Source organism: Herpailurus yagouaroundi, unplaced genomic scaffold (genome assembly GCF_014898765.1).
Source record: "Herpailurus yagouaroundi ecotype Mexico unplaced genomic scaffold, PumYag 77, whole genome shotgun sequence".
Classification (NCBI taxonomy): Eukaryota; Metazoa; Chordata; class Mammalia; order Carnivora; family Felidae; genus Herpailurus; species Herpailurus yagouaroundi.
Genome location: NW_024412388.1, coordinates 43,866,815 through 43,882,516, shown reverse-complemented (window position 1 = coordinate 43,882,516; position 15,702 = coordinate 43,866,815). Strand labels below are relative to the sequence as shown.

Here is a 15,702-nt window from a genome sequence, read left to right as displayed (position 1 = left end):
CCCCCCCCCCAGCAAATGCCCACTCCTTCCCACTGCATGACAGCATTCCCTCCTGCTTTCCTGGTCACACCTTCTCAGTTTCCTTCTACAAGTCTCTTAAATACTGGTGTGCCTCAGGATTTTGGACTTGGCTCTTAGCTTTTCTTATATACTCTCCCCGGGCAAGCTTATTATTTGTTGCCTCAGTTTCTAGCTATATGCTGATGATGACTCTCAAGTGTATATTTACAGTCTCTCCTTAGCTTCAGCCTTGTACATCCAACATCTTGTTGGACATTTCCTCTTGGATGCCCCACAGTATATCAAATACAGTAAGTCTAAAATGGAACTTGTTATTTCCCCCATCTCTATGGTAATAAGTGGTACTGCCATCCACCAATTTATCCATATGAGAAGTCTGGGCCTCAACCTTCATTCCTTTATCTTCATTCCCAACATCCAATCAATGTCTACATCCTTCGGATTTTAATCTCTTGATTCCAACCACACTTCTCCATACCCACAATGACTATCCGATCCAGGTCACTCTCATTTCTCACCCAGACATTTCAATTGCATCTTAACTGGCCTCCCTGCCTCTAGGTTTGCTTTTCTCCAACACTCTTCTGGTAGACAGATTTCCCTAAAACGCAAATCTGAATATGTCACTCCTCCATTCAAAACACTTCGATGCAACCACTGTTTATCCTTAAGAACTCAGGCTTTACGATGGATTAAAGCTACCCTTGCACTGCAATACACTAGATAAATTCTGGACAAAAGTCACTTCATTCCCTCAAAAAAAGTAGACAGAGGCTAAAGAAGTAGGGTTATCCTAAGGGGTGATGTTAACAGTGATGTTACTAAAATACTTAGCTTTGGGCCCATGATGAAGTGGGAGAGTTAACCGGTTAGTTGGACTCTGATACTGGGCTGGGATCTTTGCAAGGTGTGCTAAAGTATTCCAGGTAAGAAGTGGTCCTTGACTACTGGCAGAAAGAAAAAGAAAAAAGTAAATCCCCTCTAGAGATAAGCTCCAACTTAAAATTGCCATGGATTAAAAGAAAAGAATGAGCTCACAATTAAACATCAACGAGCACATGGAAAGGCAAGCACCATAAGACTTAGAAGAAACAAAGATTTAAACCCCCAAGGACTATAAATATTAGAATAGTCAGATGAAGTATACAGAAGAACCATACATTAATATTTAAAGAAATCAAAGGCACTATCACAAGGATATACAAACAATATTTAAAAGAGACAGATTGGGGGGAAATTTTATAAAAATGTAAAACAGTTTTTGAAACAAAAAACTCAGTGAATGGGTTCAACAGCTGATTAGAGTGAGCTGAAGAGAGAATTAATGACTTGGAAGATATATATCTGAAGAAATTTACTGGAATTCTATGGGATAAGGAGATAGGGTTATGACAGACAAGCTAAGGGGTATGGAAAATAAAAGGTCTAAACATACTTCTAATTGTAGAATCCAAAAATGAAGGAATAATGAAAGAGAAGCACTTTGGGGGCGTCTGGGTGGCTCAGTTGGTTGAGCATCCAACTTCAGCTCAGGTCATCTCATGGTTCATGAGTCGGAGCCCCACATTGGGCTCTCTGTTGTTAACAGAGCCCACTTTAGATACTCTGTCCCCATTTCTCTCTGCCCCTCCCCTGCTTGCACTTTCTCTCTCTCAAAAATAAACAAACATAAAAAAAAAAAAAAAAGAAATACATATTGTGGTAGCCAATCTACTAATAGCCTCCAACGATCCTTACCTCTTGGTGTTCATAACCTGTATGCAGTTGCCTCCCAAATTTTACCTGGGTTGGTCTCGGTGACAGAAGCGATCGATACCCTGTCACTTCCAAGATTAGGTAATGAAACACGCTGTGGCATCCATCTTGGTTGTTCTCTCTTGGGTCTCTTGTTCTGGGTAAGTCAGCTGCCGTGTCATAAGCAGCCATAAGAAGAGGCCCATGTGATGAGGAACTGAGGCCTCCTGCCAGCAGTTCAGTGAATGAGCCATCGTGAGATCCTCAAGCCCTGGTGAAACTTTCATATGACTGCAGCCCCAGCCAACAGCTTGACTGCAACCTCTTAAGAGACCGTGAGCCAGAACCACCCAAGTAAGCAGCTTCCAGATTCCTGACCCTCGGAAAAACTATGTGAGATAACAAAAGCTTAAGCTGCTAAATTTGGGGGTGATTTTTACACAGGGATAGACAACTAATACACACACTAAGACCGAACAGGCTTACAAAGAGCCTCTTCCATCTGGTCCAGACTGCCTCTCCAGTTTCATTTCTTGCCACACCTTCCCGTTTATTACATTTCACACACACCAAACTTTTAGTTTCTGGAATGCATCATGTTCTCTCCCCCCTCCAGTCCTCTGTAAAGTGCACATGTTACCCACTATCTAACACATTCTTCAACACCTTCTTCTCTACTCCCAATGCATATACTCCTTTGGCTAGCTTCTACCCATCATCAGAGCACTCATCACACTGTATGATAAACTCTTATTAAACTGTCTGTCCTTCCATTAGACTGCAGGATCCAAAAAGGAGAGGACAATATCTGTCTCCTTTATTATTACGCCAGCGCAGTTCCTAGCACAAAGTAGTCAGTAAATATTTGTCCCTTTTAGCCCACAGGATATGGACAGGCAGGAGGCTAAAGGTAGAAGAATGGAGACATTTTCAGGCAATGATCCAAATGAATCTTCAGCCTAGCAAATGAAGTAACTACAAAGGAACCAAGAAACCCCTATATTCCATACAACCTCAGGTTTAGGGAGGGCTTAGGGTAAGGTCAGGAATCAAAAGTTGGATAATTTCCAGCTCCTCCTAAGTTAAGCCTCCTTGTTACGGTTTCATTGTGATCCTTGAATTGAAATCTATGAACATCAGACACATCCATTCTTAAAAGCACACTCGCAATTGTACTCAAAGGACAAATAATTTTTTTTTAATTGATCTCTGTGCCCAATGTGGGGCTTGAACTCACAACCCTAAGATCAAGAGTCACCTGCTCTACTGACTGATCCAGCCAGGCACCCCATAAACAGAAATATGTATTTTTAAATGATCATCTGTTCTGTGTGGGGGGGACAATTCCAGCCTATTCCGTTGATATTTATGATCTGAGCAGAAATGGCATTTGTGGTGTGTGCCTAAATATGAACATACACATACACATATGTACATATATACATGTCACAAAATACGAATCACTAGTACCCTCTACTGGTGGAAATACCTTATCGGCTCATATCAATGGTCTTATTGCCCTCTAGTGACCACGACTTATAAAGAGAAAATCCAGCAGCAGATGGGAGAATCTCCTTGGCTGTAATGATGGGGTTTTATGTTCTTTAAGCATCTAATTTTCTCAGATTCTGGTTTATATTACAGGGGTGCAACTCTCGAGACTCTTGGGGGGCCCTCTGGGGGATTCCACACAGCTCTTGCCAGCTGTTAGCGCCAGTCTGAAGCTGCTCTCTCTTTGGCTTCCCATGAACAAGAGGTCAAGGGGAGGCAGAGAAGGCATTGGTTGCACTGGCGAGGGCAAGAACAGCAGCTGTGAATGACTACCCTGGACTCCCTAGGGAGCTGGGAGCAGCTTGAGGAACACATGTTGGCCCTCCCTTACATATTATTCACAGTTGTGTACTGTACTAAAATGGCAATTCAACGTAGTCCCTGACTTACCTTTTAAACATCTCAATGCTGTAATAAAGGATGTAGCAGCAAATGTTGCCATCATTTTGTTTTTACAAACCACACTCTGCAAGTTATTTCTGCTCAAGACAGAAAAGCTAAGATAGTTGTCAAGATTTAGCGGAAATGTCATCTCTTCTATGAAATCTTTTCTGAATTCCCCAGATGTAGGTGACTGCTCTGTCCTTTGTGCCAGCAGGTACCTTGTACAGAGTACAATGATATCCAGGATACTCTCCATATGTTTTTATTTATAACCTATAATATTTTCTGCTCCTCATTGCGCTTGTTTCTCCTACCAAACCTCAAGTTCCTTGAGGTGACGAACCATGTCTCATTCATTTCTACACACCTTGCATCAAACGCGCTCAAAATGTTATCCCTAGATCACTGCTGGTTACCAGTCTATGAGGTAAGTACAGAAACTGAAGTATGCATTAAGAAACTTTAATAGCAATTTGACAGAGTAATTCTGTATCCGTTGAATCTAAAAAAAAAAAAAAAAAAAAAAGGAAGAAGAAGAAGAAGTGGGGCTTGTATTTTGTATATTTTAATTTTATTTTTCTGGAAATTTTTATTATGTGTTATAGAAGTATTGGTCTGCAACCAATGGAGAATTTTTTAAACAATGGTCCTTCACCACGGACAGTCTGAGAGGCACTGATATGATAGATAACTTAATGTTTGAGGCAGGGAGGAGAGGAAGAAGGGACAAAATATAAGCACTTTTCATAAAATTCAGAAGAACATACCTATCCTTGTTGATTTTAACACTTCCCTGGAGGGTATTTTCTTCTTTAATTCTCGTAAAGCTTCAACTAGATTCTCTCTGGTCTGACCAGGAAGCTCCAACGTAGTTTTCCACCTTTTTATGTCTTCTATAACCACAACTCTCTGGGAAAAAGAAAAGTCATTTGGAAATGGAACATTTTCATTAGAAAAACATCTGCCTTCACCTGAGTTAATGGGGCTCCTATTGACATATGAATTATTGATTATGACCTGAACCAAAGCACGGTACATGATGGCCCCAAATGATGGGTAATTGCTTAAAAGCAGGTCCCGCTTACTGCAAATCAGGAAGAGAGTTACATCTATTAGGAAAAGTGCAAGTTTTAATCTAACCATGTCAGACACTGCTGGGCACTTAGCAGAGAGAGGCAATAAGGATGAGAAGAAAAGAAAAATGATACTAAGGTGAATCAACCTTATAGCTCACTTAAGTGTCTTCAATCACAGGCAAGGACAGAAAGCAAAGAAGCCATAAAGGCATATTTATTTCAACAATAAAAAGCATACTTCAACAGCTCCCCACTTCCTAGATGATAAAAGTCCAAATCTCTGGTTTGAAAAGTTTTTAAAACTCTGAAACACATAATAAGGTACAGAGTAACTATTTATAACTGAAAAAAAGTTAACATTTTGCCATTTCCCATAAAATAGCAAAACATTCTAAAGTTTGTCTCCTTACATCCTTCACTAAACTCATTTCTCTCCTGTTTCTAAGAGAAATCACCACCTTCAAGTTGATATGCATCTCTCCATTTGGTGTAAAATATGAACACTTAAGGAATCTGGGTGAAGGGGATGAGGAAGTTCCTTGTACTCTGTTGCAACTTTTTCGTAGTTCTGAAGTTATTTCAGCTAAGAATTAAAAAAATTAAACTGAAAGACAAAATAATAAAGTTGCTTTCATAATTACAAAAAAATACTGTCTTGGATGGTTATTTCCCCGGGGAGGCAGGCCCAATTACGGAAAGGAAGGGGGCACAGAGGGCTTCTGGGATTCTGGTAATGTTCTGTTTCTTGATCTGGATACTGGTGACACAGGTGTGTTCACTTTGTGAAAATCTGTCAAGATGCACATTCATGATTTGTTCACTTTTCTATATACAGGTTATAGTTCAATAAAAAGCAACAACAACAAAATCTCAATTTCCTTCCCTGGCTGGGGTCTGCTTCCAATCTAGCAGCCCATGGTGGGAGAGGTCTGACTCCTCTCCCCATTTTGCTTCCCCTTCCCCCATCTGCTTGTTTGCTTTGGCCTCTGACCCTTCCAGGTTTGAAGCTGGGAAAAGGAGGAGAGGTAAGGGACACGAAAAGCCTTCTCCTCTTTTGTGATACTACACTAGTCCGGTTTTAGTGTGCTCTCTAGACTTGGCAGATTCGGAAAGCAGACTCTTTTTTCTTCTGAGGTGTTTCTGTGGTTCCTCGGAGAGCCCCCATTGTGGAGACCTCACTTGCCATCCCTGTAGTGTTGGCAATGCCTCTTCTAGCCAGCCACTTCCAACTCCCCGCAAGCTCCCAGTTTTCGGCAAACCACTTTACACACACTCTCTGTGGGGGTCCCACTGACCTTCCAATGATCCTTGTGAACTTAACCCCTTTAAATCAACTCCAGGCCAGCTCGCATTTTTTCTGCTATATCCTCATCTTTGCCCTGAAGAATTCTAAGGGTTAACAGCCTTCCCATTCAGCCACTCTCTGTTTTTAGTCTTTCCCAGGCACATATCTGGTCTCTGTGTCCACCAGATCCAGGTACAGAGGTCAAGTTCTCCAAGTGAAAATACCACAGCCCTCCCACTATATCCAAGGGAACTCTCTCTCCTCTCTTCTTTTAATTTCAACCTTCTTTATGGCCTAGAGTAGGTGATGGGTTCGGGATTCCGAAACTGGTCTTCATGTACCGCCTTCACAATTTCTGCATAGTCTAGAATCTCATCTGGGAACACTTTGCTTTGTTCTCAGCCTTGGGGTGCTTTAGCCAGAAGGGAGACAAGTTCTTTGTTATGATCTGCTACAATACAAAACAATACTGCCAGTGGTATATGGTATGCAAAACAAAGAAATGAAGCCAGTTAAGGGGATATTTTCAATAGGAAGAAGATGTAAAGTATAAATATCGTATCATTCTGCAAAAGGCTTTTTTTCACTCAATATATTTTCTCCATTCACTCATACTCATATACATAAACCCAGTTGATCCACTTAATAGTAATGGATAGTATTCCATTATTTTTACACACAAATGTCTTAGAATTTTAAAATCTATTCCCCTAATGGATATTTAGGGTCACCCCACCCAACATTCTTCCTGTTGTAAACACTGCTAGGATGAACTCCTGCCTGTGACATATTCAATATCGTCTTCCATCCCTTGCCTTTTAACCTTTCTGGGTCATTATGCTTTAAATAGCCTATGGTTTGCTTTATTTTGCCCCCATTCCCCATCCAATCTGAGAATCTCTATCTTTTAACAGGCATGGTTAAGCCACTCGCATTTATTATGATTACTGATATAACTGGATATACTTCCTCTTTGCTTCTTTTACTTTTCCTTTCTTATCTTTAATGGTAACAGCTTGAGTTTTCTTTGATCTTTTCTTTACGGTTGGCAAATTATACATTCTATTTCTATCATTATAGTGTTCGTTATTATACTTTTTAAGACATATGCTCTATGAAATCTGTATCAGTATCCTCCTCACAAGCTTCGGCTTCAGAAATCCCTACTAGAAATATAAATGACTTGTCTATCTTTTCGTGTACCTTAACTGTTCTTTCATATTTTTCTCTATTTCTCTGGAATGAATTCTAAGTGATTTCCTTGCCTCAAGCTTCCAATCCACTATTTCTCTCTGTAGCTATGGCTTGTCTACTTTTAACCTGTTCCATGTCCATCAAGGAATAATCTTTTCATCGGACAACTTAATATTTTCCTCAAAATCTGCCCAATTTCTTTTCATAGTCTTTTGTTTTTTTCTTACAGTACCTCATCTTTTCTTCATAAAATTCACATATTTAAGATCTCTTTCAGGTTGTGCTCTTATTGCCACTTCTTGGGGTAGAAATGCTATTATTTATCTCTATCTGCTCCTTCTCCCTCTGGGTAATTTTGACCATGAGTTCATCTTCAATGGAGACTATTTCCATGGGGATCTGGTGTCCTAGGGTGTGAGGTGTTTTAACAGGAAATCTCACATTTGCCTTGGCCAAAGCCTCTGGATTTCTCTGATCTATGCCAGTTATGTTCACTTTTTTCCTGCTTTGCTAAGAGTGTAAATTTAAAACCACGCATAGTAGTAAGTATGGGGTTCTAATTTATTATAGTCAATTCTTTTTCCATCCAAAACCCCTGAGAAGATCATCATTTTCATGCTATTGCCTTGGACTAGTGGATGGAATTTTTCTAGTTCATTTTTCACAAACATGGTAGACCTGTTTTGGCTCCCAGCTTGAAGTGGGAATTATTAGCCTGAGGCCTTAGGCCCCACACTGGCCCTAAAACTTCACACCCCAAACATTGTATCTGGTTTCATAAAACTGTTCAGCTTCAGCCCCCACTTAAAGCTTAGGGTTTGAATTTCCTCTCTCTTTCTGGCATCTGAAGATTTCTCGTTCTTGCTTTCAAGCTCAGCTCTGTATTAGAGACTTTTTATCTAGCATTTCTACATGGTTAGAATGAGGTTAGGGATTCCACATGAGATCATTCTAGTATATGGAACTACAGAAGCCCAAACCCTAGCATGGCATAAAAGGCCTTACATGACTTGGCTCCTGACATCCTTTGCAGCTTCTTAATTTGCTCCAGCTACATAGCAAACTATCTGAAGCTGCCTAAATGAATTGCAGTGTTTCACACCCTCTGCCTGGGATGCTCTTTTTTTTTGCCTCAACCATATGATAAACACCTACTTATATTTTAAGACTCCTTTCGAGCATCCCGTCTTCTATGAGGCCTTTCCTGACTCTCTCCTACCAAATTTGACCACACTCCCTTTTAAGTCCTTTGTAATCTGGACACATTCCTACCACTGTATCTGCATTTTATGCACATACTTATTTATAAGGCTGTCTTCACCACTGACTAAGCAATTTGAGGGTTGGGACAATTTATTTGTCTCTCTATTCCCTGCCACACTAGGTATTATTGAACAAGTCATCTCTACCCTCGAGGACTAAATCCAGTATAGTTTTCAGATCCGAAATTTTAGCTCAGAAATAGAAAAATCTGCAGTCAATTCCAGAACAGAATTCCACATATATCCAAGAATGTTCCTTACTTCTGTCCAAATATGGGTCTCAAAAGAGATATTTCAAGTTATTATCTGAATTATTTAGAGGAACAAGGGAAGTGGACACAAAGTATCAAAGGGGAAGCTACAATGAGCAGTGGAAAGGTTATCACCAGAAAGACGTGCTCTCTCCTATACCATCTGGTCTTATAGCTGTGGATGGCTGAAACATCAGGTTTGACAAAACCAATTAGGGAAAATGATTCACTCATAAGCAATAACATGGAAACCATCCCACCAGAGGGGGCAGAGGGAGCAGAGGATGGCTGCTCCATCCTACAGAAGGAGGAAAGGTTTACAGAACATTCTAAAGTGCTGAACCTAAAAGAATTCACATATTCTTGAATCTTTTAATAATAATTTAAAAAAATCTCCTATTGCAACCAATAGAGGAAATCACTTTCCCTTCAGGAAGTAAGAAGAGATTAACCAAATTAACCTCTACCATTCAAATGTATATTACACACGCTCTATTGGGTATCACTTCTACTGAATGTGATAAGGCTACGGCAAAATTACTTGTAACATACCGATAACAGAAGTACAATGGTCCCAATATCCAAGATTTTTATACCTCTTCTGCTTGACATTCAGAAACCTCCACTTTCTTAGTTCACCCTGTAGGGGGCAGACAGTGGAACCAGACTGTCTAGGTCAAATCCCAGCTCTGCCACTTAGAGCTGCATGACCTTGAGCAAGCTACTTAATCTCTCTGTGGCTTAGATTCATCTGTAAAATATAAATGATAAAAGCATCCATTTCACAGAGCTGTTATCAGAGGTTAAAGAGTTAATATATGTAAAGCACTCTGCACAATTCCTGGCCCAGAGAAACGGGCTCAATGTTAGCTGTAATCACGACCATTGCTATCATCATCACTGTTCCCAGCTCTAGTGTTACCACACAAGCCCCTCCTTTTCCACACATGAAAAGAGAACATTACTGATCAGTTTTACTATATGACATGCACAATGCTTAGCCCTTTCAATATGTATTTATCTATTTAGCTCTCATAACAACCCTGCAGGTTATAGTTATTTCTAATGTTACTGATGAGGAAACTGAGGCTTGAACATTCAGCAGATTCTTGGCATTTAAATGTGACACTGGTATGTGGGAATAAGTTACTTGGCAGAGTAGATCTCTTTAAAATGCAAATTTAACTCAACTTGTGTTTAATTTGTCATTGTGTATACATAAACTAAGCATGTGTGCGCGGACAAAGGGAAGAGAGCAGCAAGTACTACTTACTATTAGGTGGTTATACGTCACTACTTCCCTCTACCTCGCCAAATCTTTTCAAATCTTTAAGGTGCTCTGAGCACTAAAACAGACACTGAGCTCTCTCCTCTTATCTCTTAACCTTTACTGTCTAAACAACAGTTTTGTAATGGATCACATATGATTTTCTATCATTACTTATTTATTAATTTCTTATAATATGATCCTCCAATAGGAAGTCCCATGAGGGTTCATACTTTCATCTTAAATTTCTTTTATGGGAGCACCTGGGTGGCTCAGTCGGTTAAGCATCCCACTTCAGCTCAGGTCATGATCTCACGATTTGTGAGTTCGAGCCCTGCATCAGGCTCTGTGATGACAGCTGGGAGCCTGCTCCAGATCCTGTGTCTCCCTCTCTCTCTCTCTTCCCCTCCCCCCTGCTTGTGCTCTCTCTCTCTCTCTCTCTCTCTCTTAAAAATAAATAAACATTTAGAAAAAAATTTTTAATTTCTTTTATGTTCCCTGGAGTATCTAGCATGGTGCTGGGCATGAAGTTGTTTTGTAATAATATTTGTTAAATAGTTTACTATACAGACCCTGCAAGGGCATCCCCAAATAAGAATGATTATTATTTAGTCAATAAATTTTTACATGCAGGCACTGTGTTAGGTCTTGGAGCAGAATCAGAACATAATAAGACACTGTGGTCTCAGTGCTCAGGAATTCATAGTAGACTGGGGAAAAGTACAGGTAATCTGATCATCACAATACAGTAAGGTACGTGCTATGAGGATATTTGAAGAAAGTGCTGAGACAGTATTGAAGAGGGAAGGACTAATTCCCTCCAAAGGACTCAGAAAGCACTTCAACATTCACTTATTTAACCATTTAATATATGCCAAGCACTGTGACAGGAGGTAAATAAAATACCCAAGGTCCCTGTACTCATGAAACTTATAATCTAGGATTCACAAGGAAAGTCGCACTTGAGTGGGTTCACCAAGGAGAAGCATTGTCTCCATAAAAAAAAAAAAGAAGAAAGAAAGAAAGAAAGAAAGAAAGAAAGAAAGAAAGAAAGAAAGAAAAAAAGAAAGAAAGACAAAAGTTTGCCAGGAAAAGGGACCAGCATCAAGTCAAATCACTGGAGACATGAAAGAAACTAGTTTATACAGAGAACAGCAAAGAACGGGGTGTGGCTGGAATGCATTCCTGGGAATGGGGAGCCATAAGGGATGAGATGAGAAGGCTCACTGGGGCAGAACAGGGTCTCATACACAATGCCAAGGCTTTTAGTGTTTTAGTTCATTTGATCATTCAGAAAAATACACAGTGATCTTCTATGTACCAAGCCCTGTGCCAGGTACCAGGGACGCAAAAATCAGTCAGACAGTCTTTGAAGAAGCTCAGAGTATAGTAGGATACAGCATTAAAAAAGACACAATATAGCACAAAGGAGTGCAGTGACAGGGTCATGTTTAAGATACAGGGATGGCTTAGAGAACGGAGTGATTAGATTGGCTTTCTGTCTGGGAGACAGAAGGGTGGTCAGGAAAGGCCTCATAGTAGAGGAGACTCTTGAACTAGGTCATAGTGAATAAACTGGAGGTCATAAATTGATGATGACAGCAAACACTTGCACAAGTACTTATTATGTGCTGGTCTTGGTTCCAAGCACTTTACATATATTGGCTCACTCAAACTTCAAAACTACCTTATAATATAGATAGTTCATTAATCCCACTTTATGAAGAAAGACACAGAGAGATTAAATGACTCGCCCAAGGTCATGCAAACAGTAAGTGGCATGGCTGGGATTTAAACTTAGGCAGTTTGCTTCCAGAGTCTGTGTTCTTTTTTTTTTTTTTTTTTTTCTAAATGTTTATTTTGTGAGAGAGAGTGTGTGCATGAGTGGGGCAGGGTGAGAGAGAGAGAGGGAGACAGAATCCCAAGCAGGTTCCATGACATCAGCGCAGAGCCTGATGCAGGGCTCGATCCCACAAACCTAGAGATCACGACTGAGCCAAAGTCAAGAGTCAGAAACTCAACTGCTTAACCAACTGAGCCACCCAGGTGCCCCCAGAGTCTGTGTTCTTAATTACCATACTATATTGCCTCCAAGACAAGAACGAAAGGCCATTCCAGCCAAACAGGACAGCATATGCAAAGGTACAGAGGTAAGAAACAGCACACCATCTTTGGAAAATTGAGTGGTTGGCACCGGATAGAATGTAAACAAGGAGAGCAGCAGGGGATGAAGCAGGCGGATGCCAGGTCACAGAGGGCCTTGGGTGCCAAGTAAAGAAATGTCTTCATTGACAGGTAATGAGAAACAGCTGAAGGGATAGGCAGGGAAGTCACCTGACAGATTCTCTTTTTTTTTAAGACTGATTTCTCTGGCTTCAGTGTGAAGGGGAGAATGAAAGAGAATGCCAAAGGCAGGGAGACGAGTTAACAGACCATGGCACCGCTCTAGATGAGGGATTTTTAAATTTAAAGTTGGAGATGTAGAGACGAGAAGGACTTTTAGGAGGCAGAATTGGAAATTAGATACAAGAGAGGAAAGAGTTAAGGATGGCTTCCACGTTTCTAGTCCCAGTTTCTTGGCATATGGATTTAAAAGTAAAAACAAGAGAATAAAGAACAGGTTTGAGAGAAAAGCTACTGCATTGAAGGGGAAAGTTATTCCCCATACACACTTATTATTTATTCTGATTCCATCGTCACATGACATATTCTCATCTTCACACACAGGGACTCTCAACTGAGGCCCAAGTGGGGACACAGAGAGGAGAAGGGGCAGGTGGAGGTATATTAGAATCTGGGTGTTTGTATGTGAGTGTATGAGTAGTTCGATTACTACCCTCCTCTTTTTCTTCCAGTCTGATACCACAATCCTGCCCACCACGTCTCACAATAGTGAGAATCACTATTGTATACAAGTATCCATGAACACTCTGATAAAACACAGACAGTTGAAAAATCTGATTATGCACAGAAATCCAAGACCAGGAGAGACTTTTAAAGATCATCTAGAATTCAGTAGGTCTAAACCAAGGGCTGCCTGGAAACACATGAGGGCATTTTTGCTTATCACAATGGGAGGTGCTGTTGGCATTTAGTGTCTGAAAGCCAAGGATGTTAAATGTCCTATAATTCACAGGACAGTTCCAAATCATGAAGAATTAACCTTGCCCCAAATGACAACAATGTTCCTTTGAAGAAATACTGATATGGTTTGACCCCCACATTTTACAGATGAGGACAAATTGAGATCCCAGGTAAGAAATGACTTGCTAAAGGTCACCCAGCTGCACAACAGGGCCGAGAACCAAGGCTTCTGTTTATACTCCCCTGCACTGCTTTCTAATCAGGGTCTGGTAAATCCGTAGCACGTCTAGAAGAGGAGTCCAACTAAGTATGGAACTTAAGTACTCAGAATGCTGCCTTGCTATCATAGCCCTGTGCATATTTTCTCTAGCCACAGATCCCACTCTCACCTTCAGAGACCTAGGCTGGAGCTACACATTTGGCAGTCATCACCGTGGGAAGCCGTAAGACAAATAAGGCTACCCTGGCCAAATACATAAAATGTGACAAGCCCTGGGGAGCACAAATATTAGGAGTCTGGTGGAAGAGGAGGAGCCCATTAAGGAAACTAAAAAGAAAAGGCCAGAAATGTAGAAGTTCAAGAAGGCAAAGGGAACTAATTACAACCGTTTGTTTGTTTGTAGTGAAACAATTCTTACTTGATCATTAATTGGGTACCTATGTCCACTGATGCATTGTTGTCTATCCTGTATCTATTCCCTTGCCTCTTCTTTGCCAACAGAAATCAGACATGTCAAAGTTGCAAATAGTCTTATCAAAATAGTCTGTTTCCGGGGCGCCTGGGTGGCGCAGTCGGTTAAGCGTCCAACTTCAGCCAGGTCACGATCTCGCGGTCCGTGAGTTCGAGCCCCGCGTCGGGCTCTGGGCTGATGGCTCAGAGCCTGGAGCCTGTTTCCAATTCTGTGTCTCCCTCTCTCTCTGCCCCTCCCCCGTTCATGCTCTGTCTCTCTCTGTCCCAAAAATAAATAAATGTTGAAAAAAAAAAATAGTCTGTTTCCCAGTCTCAGCTGTAGCTGTTAAGACCATGTGATACAGTTCCAGCCAGTAAGACAGGAGAGTATAGTATCATCACCCAGCCTTATTGAGTTTGTACAGAGTACACAGAATCATATTTGGTACTTTAACATTCCTAATAAACCAGAAAATCTTGCAAAAAAAATAATAATAATAATAACCTAGGGGGCTTGTCCTACCAGACAGCAAAACACACCACAAAGCCAAAGTAATCAGAAAAGTAACAGAAATGCATGCAGGCCTGGATAAATAGAAGTCTGTATAGGGTATGAAGAAAATAAATTAGGAGTGATCAGGAACCCTTTGGGGAGAAAACAGCAAGAAAGAATTCACAGGTCTTCCACAGAACTCCTCCTGCACCACCTTGCTATCACAGTCCTTTCCACATTTTCTCTGGTCCCATATCCCCTCTCACCTTAAGAGATTCAATCGTGGCCTGCTTATAAATCTTTGCACCAGGATCTTTCTTCTGAGGGCTATTCTGGATTCTAGGCGTTCGAATGACGAATTTATCCATGGCTAGTGGACTCCCAACTACCTTCACGTGCTTGCAGCGTGTTCTGCTCAAGAAAGAGGGAAGATTCTAAAACGTCATCAAAACTGCTGTGATGTGTGCTCCTAAAGTAACACAATGGCCTTTTATATACTCTGGAAGCCTTCCTCAATTAGGAGGACTGGGGTGGAATTTACAGGAAAGAAAATTTCGTGTTGGAAAAGAAATATCTTGCTATGAACTGAAATTGTATATAACGATCAGTCTAATTCCTGAGTTAGGAGGTGCCTAGCTTCAGAAGTGCACGCTGTGCAAGGGATTCCAATATTGGGCCAGGCGTTGAATCTGGTGACTTCCAAAGCCTCTTCCAACTTAGGTGAGGTTGAGGCAGGATTAAAAGTTCCACCGAGTTCCGTGAAGCTCTATTAACAACTATCTCACCATAATCACAATTCCAAAGATCCCCCTAGTAACCAGCAACTAACAACCACCTCCAGATCTCAGCAGGGTCCTCACAACAAGCAACCATCTCCAGGGACTGCTCGGTGGTCAAAAGACCCTAACCAGGGCTGTCGTGTTGTGGATCCCCCGGCAAAGGGAAACACCATCTTCCTCTACCCTCAGCACCCAGGGGCCCAGCAAGGGGAACCCAACAACCGTCTGACGTGAAACCCACCAGGAAAAGCAGTCCTGCCAGCAGCTGGGCCCTTCCAGAGCGCACCCGCTGAGGACCCAAGCCTGGGCCGTGGGGGTGAGAATTAAACCGACGCTTCCTTCCCAGACCGTGGTTTCTCGGAACTGGCTCCGCCACCTAACGAAGCGTCTCCGCAAACCACATTCCCCGGAATGCACTGCAAAGGAGCCGGTGAGGCCCGCCCAAGGCGATTGTAGTTCTCCAAGATCAACTTTCCCGACCCCACCGTGCACTGCTAGCCAGCGGAGAACTACATCCCCCAGCGTACCCCGCGGAGGGAAGGAATCAGGGAATGCCGGTTCGTTCTAATACTCGCGATGGTTGGATCCATCTCTTCTTGCCAACCTAAGAGAAGATCGTAGATTTGGAGGTGGGGCGGAAGGCGGCAGTTT

The 15,702-nt window shown here is 41.5% G+C and overlaps 1 protein-coding gene across 2 annotated transcripts in view; it reads right to left on the bottom strand.

The window, feature by feature from the left end:
* TCEANC2 (transcription elongation factor A N-terminal and central domain containing 2) overlaps positions 1-15,623 on the bottom strand; it is a 36,980-nt gene extending 21,357 nt beyond the window's left edge. The window contains exons 1-3 of one of the 2 annotated variants that reach the window (XM_040470347.1): positions 15,293-15,623; positions 14,539-14,683; positions 4,458-4,599 (exon numbers count right to left, since the gene is read on the bottom strand). In XM_040470347.1, the coding sequence (XP_040326281.1) occupies positions 4,458-4,599; positions 14,539-14,640 (244 nt within the window). In that variant the 5' untranslated portion in view covers positions 14,641-14,683; positions 15,293-15,623. The remainder of the gene's footprint in view (positions 1-4,457; positions 4,600-14,538; positions 14,684-15,292) is intronic. The other variant, XM_040470346.1, reaches the window with a different exon arrangement.
* Between the last annotated feature and the right edge of the window lie 79 nt (positions 15,624-15,702).